Source organism: Gobius niger (genome assembly GCF_951799975.1).
Source record: "Gobius niger genome assembly, chromosome: 24".
NCBI lineage: Eukaryota > Metazoa > Chordata > Actinopteri > Gobiiformes > Gobiidae > Gobius > Gobius niger.
This window is the reverse complement of record NC_136875.1, coordinates 1,599,853-1,605,806: the sequence shown is the minus strand read 5'-3', so window position 1 is coordinate 1,605,806 and position 5,954 is coordinate 1,599,853. Positions and strand designations below refer to the sequence as shown.

The following is a 5,954-nucleotide window of genomic DNA, read 5'->3' as shown; positions in this document are numbered from 1 at the left end:
CAGATTCTGTGGCGAAGTCGCAGCGTTTAGGACGTTTTTTCCCGCTTCGTATTTACGTTTTTTGGGGCAATTTGTCGAGGCCCACAACACGCACGGCTTTCCACACCGATAAACACATGTCTAAAGCTTCATTTCAGCCTTTCTTTTGTTCTCCTGTCAATCAAAACGGCGTCTTTCCACTGTATCTTCATCACAAATCTGTTCTCCCCGGTTTAGCTAGCCTGTATCATGTTATAGCCTATGTAGCTAGCTTATAACGGAGGAGAGCGGCTGCTTCGTGTTGTCGCTGACGCTCGTGTGTCTCGTGTTGAAGGTAAAATGGTGAAACTGGGCAGTAATCTGGTGGACAAGAGCAGCGGGAAGGGCGTGAGCGAGGACGGCTTCGACACCATCCCCCTCATCACCCCCCTGGACCCGGGGCAACTGCAGCTGCCCCTGGGAGACAAGGTACGATGACCTGCACAGGCCGAAGAGACGGCGAGGCACAAGGCAGACAGTGGCTATTTTATTGTAAATATGATGTTCTGTAGGTTATTGAAATCTCAATCATGGATTCAGGTAGGTTTAAACGTTTCATTACATTTCTTATTGGGAGCATGAACATTTGATTTGGACATAAATGATGTGAGAGATTTGATTTAACCCCTTAACCCCCACCTGAACCGAGCACATTTTCTCCAGTTTGTCTTTACCTAAATCGAGAAGCTTCTTGAAGAAAGTGTCAAAATGAGACGAAAAAGCAATGAAAATGCAACAAAAAAGCAAAATAATAGCAACAGGACAGTGGTGTAGTCTACGTGACACGCAGGTATACGCTTTATAACCACTAGAAGGCCTGCAGAATTTCAGTATAACCACTACAAAGTGGGAAAAGATACATATCACTCATTTGCACAGTGTTATTTTTGCGTTTTCTGTCCGTTTGGAGACCAGCACAAACTCCACCACAAACTATTTCCTCCCCTGAAAACGAGAGATCACAGGCTCATCCCTCTCTCTCTCTCTCTGTCTCTACCGACAGACCGACTGTTCCCTCTCAGCTCCGGTGCACATGAGCACAAAATAAAACCCGACCTGAGAATAGCTTATGATGATAGAGTCTTATTAACCGTCCTCACGGCGCTGGAGGAGTCGCGTACGTCTCAGCTCAGCGTCTCCCCATCAAAGACACTTTCCCTGTTCATCCCCGCTCTGGGAGTCGCTTAAAGCGCATTTCTCCCCCCCCCCCCCGCAGCAGCGCGTGAGAGCGGCCTCTGGCAAAGGCAGTGACAGGTGCAGGCGGGACACAATCTGTGTTACAAAGCGCTGAAGTCCACGGGAAAGACTGTTCCAAGTGTGCGTTTTACTCTCAGACACTGAGGCTGTCGCTTGACAGAGACTGAAAAGTGGATGTGCCCCGCCCACAGCGCTGACCGTGCGCTCCTGTTCATAAAAAAAAATGCCCTAAAAGAGTGGTTCTCCAGAAGCAGCGCATGGTTTTGTGTGTGGGGGAGTTTGCAGGCGCGAGAGCCCGGTGGTTGACTGGTGGAGGGGTTGGTGAAAGCAGACTGGGCTTTATTCATTGAAGTTTTCATTTTGGCTTCAGTCCCACAGCCTTATAGTCTAGCTACAGCCCTTGAATTTCAAGAACATTCCTATAGGTCTATTATTTGTTATTTCAATAACATTTATGTTCACAGTTTGGTTTAGAATCTATTTAGTTGTCTGTGATGCATTTATTATTATTACCAGTATGTGACGGGCTATTTTTTTCAGTGCCTATAATTGGCTATCACCCGTGCCTGCTGAAAATACAGTATACCCACTAGAAAACTGAAGACTACACCACTGCAACAGGAACTTGACAAAAGAGCGACAAAAATATGACAAAAATGTGACAAAAAAATGATGAAAAAGTGACAAAAAGGCGACAAAAAATTGACAAAAAGCAATGAAAATGTGGCAAAAATGTAATGAAATCCGACAAAAAGCGATGGGAAAAAAAGTGTCAAAAAAATGTCTAAAAAGTGACGACAACGCCAGGAAAAAGCTCCATTTAGATGTTTTGTAGATCTTTGCAATGAGGCGTTACACTGGCCTGTAGGCTGTGATCTCATGGATTTGGGTAAAGCTGCACTAGACCAAAGGCACTCGGTTAAGGCGGGGGTTAAGGAGTTAAACAAACATGAAAGCGATGGTTTTGTATTTGTATATTGTAAATACGGAAAAACAAAACAAAATTACAGACTGAAGTGAAGCGATTGTAAAGTAACAAAGGGACAGAATCATCAAACTGATCTTCTCTCCTGCTCCTTTTCATTCTAACTATGTCGGATTATAGGAAGTTTTGTTGCGGGGAGTGTCTTTATTTGTTACTTTTGAATGAAATAAATATTTGTGGGGGAAAAATAAGAAGTTGACCACAGTTTTCCCGTTTTGTCCAATTCTCTTTCCTCTGTTTGATGAAATGTTATCTGAAGAAAGGAAATATGCACATTTTTTCCTGTGTTTGTTTCCCAATATAAATTAAAATATGCTATTTTGGGCTTGCTTCTGCCGGTATAAAGCCTGTTCAACAATTTTGCTCAGAGAGATTTTGGATCTTAGAATCTGAAAAAATAAAAAAAAACCTCCATAAACCTAACAGGAATTGACTCTGTGCATAACTTCAAATCATAACAACGCCGCCCGAGATGTGACTTCCTGTTTCGATCCAGCACACCAAAATAAAAGCACAACCTTATTCATTAGTTCAACTTTCTTTTTAACTAACTATTAACAGACAAAACACTTAAAATGTGTGTATTTAATTTTATTCTTGTAATGTAACAAGTACCTGCTGAACTAATCAATGAGACGAGCCGTGTGCTTTATTTTGGCGTGCTGGAAGAAACAGGAAGTTGCTTCTTGGGTTGATATGACTTGAATTTATGCACAGTCAATTAGATTGGGAATATTCTGGGTGAGAAAACCTTCCAAATGCATTAAATTGAAAAGGGTTGGATTCAATTGGATTCAACTGGCTTCAATTCTGAATTTACTGGAAAACAACGACATTGCTTGACTCCTTTTGCTGGATTCATGGGAAATGCAGAAATTAGGCTCCAAAACACATTTTACACACTTTTATCTGACATTGTATTAACAATGGAATTATTGACTGTTTTCACCTGCAGCGTCTCCACTCCCTGGTCTTTTTCAGATGGTGGTGAAGACGAAGGCGGAGTACGACTTGGAGAAACAGAAAAAGTCTCGCTCCCCGAAGATCGCAGAGTTCTCCATCAGCGTCATCGAAGGAGTGTCTGAGCGGCTCAAGGTACGGAACCTCCCGCTGAAGGGGCCGCAGCTGTCGTCATGGCGATGATGCATGTGTCGTCACGGCAATGGCATTTGAAGCTCAGTACGTTTGTTAAGTGGTGACGTCACAGCTCTACTTCTGGGGTCGGCAGATGTGCGAGAAACTACAAAAAACTCTTTAATACCACAATCAATATTTCTGAAACTCAACAGAGAGTTACTGAACACACTTATATATCAGGCCAAAAACGCTGAACCTTCTGCTATAAAAGTAATATTCACCAAAATCAGTACTGCTGGGATAGTAGACATGTGGACAGTTAGCAAAGAAGCTACTCCGTTATGCTTTTCAGATTCCATTAGCCTGCTCAATGTATTTTGCCCAGTGTGAAATCATGAATAAATGTACAGATCTTTGGATACTTTAGATATAAATTAGCGTCTAAATGTGTCCTCTGAGCTAAAAGCTAAATGCTAAATCACGTTCAAGTTTCTGATTTTCATGGGTCAGATTCACACATGTAATGGACATTAAACGTAATCTTGTGATCCACATGATAGAGAAACCACAGAAAAGTGTCCAAGTACCGTGAAACCTGTCATTCTTGGCCGCACTGTTGCTTCTTCACTTTACTATGTAGTTAGCGGCCGTTAGCATTACTGTGGGGTTTGAAGCAGGAGCTTTACGGCTCACAACCCGAGCAAAGAATCCTGTGGAGTTTGAGGCTGTTTTAATCAAAGGACAGTCACTTCGAAACAGCAGGGAATTTAAAGTTTATTTAGTTATTTTGATTATTTGTCATCAGATTTGGGCAACTTTCGTTTGTCTAATCGTTAATGGCAGTTTGTGTCACTGGTATGTTAACTAATAATCAAAATTAGCCCATTAGGATATAGGAATAATTATTAACATAAAGCATTGGTTAACTTAAATATAACATGATTATATTTGAACAACACAACGCAAGTCATGTTGATGTGAAGGCTGCCATCTGCTGTTTGTATAGATCAATTACAGGTCAATTACAGCTTGTTTCATTAAAAACTTCACAAAATATATATGTATTTTTTAAATGTGGCAAAAAATATCACACTGTGTTTAGTAGCAATCCTTAATCCTTGTGATTATACTTGCATTTGTTGTTATGATGGGCTTCATCAGAAAAATGACCACAGTCATAATGCCAGTTCCATTACATTACATTGGCTGAGAGGGGCAAACAAAGCCGTTTTTCAGGCCGCGCAGAGAAACGCTGCAGTGTCGACATGTTGGTGCAAATGAACATTGGCCATTTTACACAAATCAATCGACTAAACATCAGATTTGAGCGGAGAATATTTTTCCTCGTTCTCCGTTTAAATTAACGGGCTTTGCGCTCGACCGGAAGCGTCTGTACAATGGAAGTGCCGAGAGAAAGCAAAAGTGGCAAAACCTGCCAACCAGCTCTTTAGAATGTTGTGATGTCACATGAGCGCAACCTTTTCAAAAGCGTCACAGTTCCATATTACAAGATGATAGACAAAAACAATCCATATATACACATATCTTCCTTTGGTAAGGTGTATGAGTGTGAGTGAGTGAGAATGTGTGGTTCCTCTTCTGTAGGTGACCCTGTTGGTGATCTGCGCCCTGGCCTTCCTCGTGTGTGTGGTTTTCCTGGTCGTGTACAAAGTGTATCAGTACGAGCAGCCCTGTCCAGAGAACTTTGTGTACACGGTGAGTACTGCATAACTACACTTGAAGAGAAACACCTTGGACTAAAAGCATAAGGCTGGGACAATATATGGTTTGTGTATATACAGTATTGTACAGTATCTGCTCAATACTCCTATATTTATATTACACGTAAGTCAAGACGCTGCGGGTCTTTTTCATTCCACTCTTTAATAACATCTCCACTTTAGTCGCTCCGACAGACTAATGAATAATATTGTTCTTTTCTTGTACCTGAGCTGTATCCTGATCTTTCTGTTCTGTCTCCCCCCCTGGTGGAGCAGCAGGGCCGGTGCATGCCTGCGGGGCTGTATGGGGCCTTCCCTCCCCAGGGGCCTCTCCCTCCCCAGGGGCCCCGCGGCCGACTCTTCACCCTCATCAACCACTACAACCTGAACCGGCAGAGCATCACGCGCTCAGTATCGCCCTGGATCAGCATCGTGTCTGAGGAGAGGGTCAGCGAGCAGGAGACGCACAAGCTGGAGTGAGAGGGGGAGGGAGAGGGAGAGAGAGGAGCGAGGGGAGAGAAGAGAGAGGGGGAGAGAGGAGGAGAGAGAGGCCATTCAAGCAAACTGTCTGAAGCAGATGCTGAGTTGCATCATGAGGGAGACGTCTCAGTAGGTTTCAACACAGCATTCCCTCAACTAGAATCATTTGTCATCATTTTTTGTGACACAAATTAGATTGAAACTTCATCCTTCAAAACTAATCTCAACATCTCTAAGCGCTGACTGGAGTTGGAAGTCGTGCTCTAAGTGTGCTCTTGTCGTAAAAGTATTATCTCTTCAAATATTTCTCCAAACGTGAACGTAGTCGACATATTTATATCAATATGAACTTGTGCAGAAGTGTTGAATGTAAATAATGAAAGTACAAGTCCTGAATGTTTTATAACTGTACAGAAACTACTACGACCACTACTACTACTGCTACTACTACTACTACTGCTACTACTACTACCACT

At 42.5% G+C, this 5,954-nt stretch overlaps 1 protein-coding gene across 1 annotated transcript; it reads left to right on the top strand.

The window, feature by feature from the left end:
• The first annotated feature begins 283 nt into the window (after positions 1-283).
• On the top strand, positions 284-5,502 carry LOC306982555 (neuronal vesicle trafficking-associated protein 1-like). The gene is made up of 4 exons (XM_079582529.1): positions 284-447; positions 3,182-3,295; positions 4,883-4,993; positions 5,275-5,502. The coding sequence occupies exons 1-4, from the start codon at positions 319-321 to the stop codon at positions 5,476-5,478; spliced, it is 558 nt and encodes a 185-aa protein (XP_079438655.1). The 5' UTR covers positions 284-318; the 3' UTR covers positions 5,479-5,502.
• The last annotated feature ends 452 nt before the right edge of the window (positions 5,503-5,954 follow it).

Coding starts and splice junctions, on each gene's coding strand:
- LOC306982555 (XM_079582529.1), top strand. CDS start 319: ATGGTGAAACTGGGCAGTAATCTGGTGGACAAGAGCAGCGGGAAGGGC. Junction 448..3,181: donor AGCTGCCCCTGGGAGACAAG/GTACGATGACCT, acceptor GGTCTTTTTCAG/ATGGTGGTGAAGACGAAGGC. Junction 3,296..4,882: donor GAGTGTCTGAGCGGCTCAAG/GTACGGAACCTC, acceptor CCTCTTCTGTAG/GTGACCCTGTTGGTGATCTG.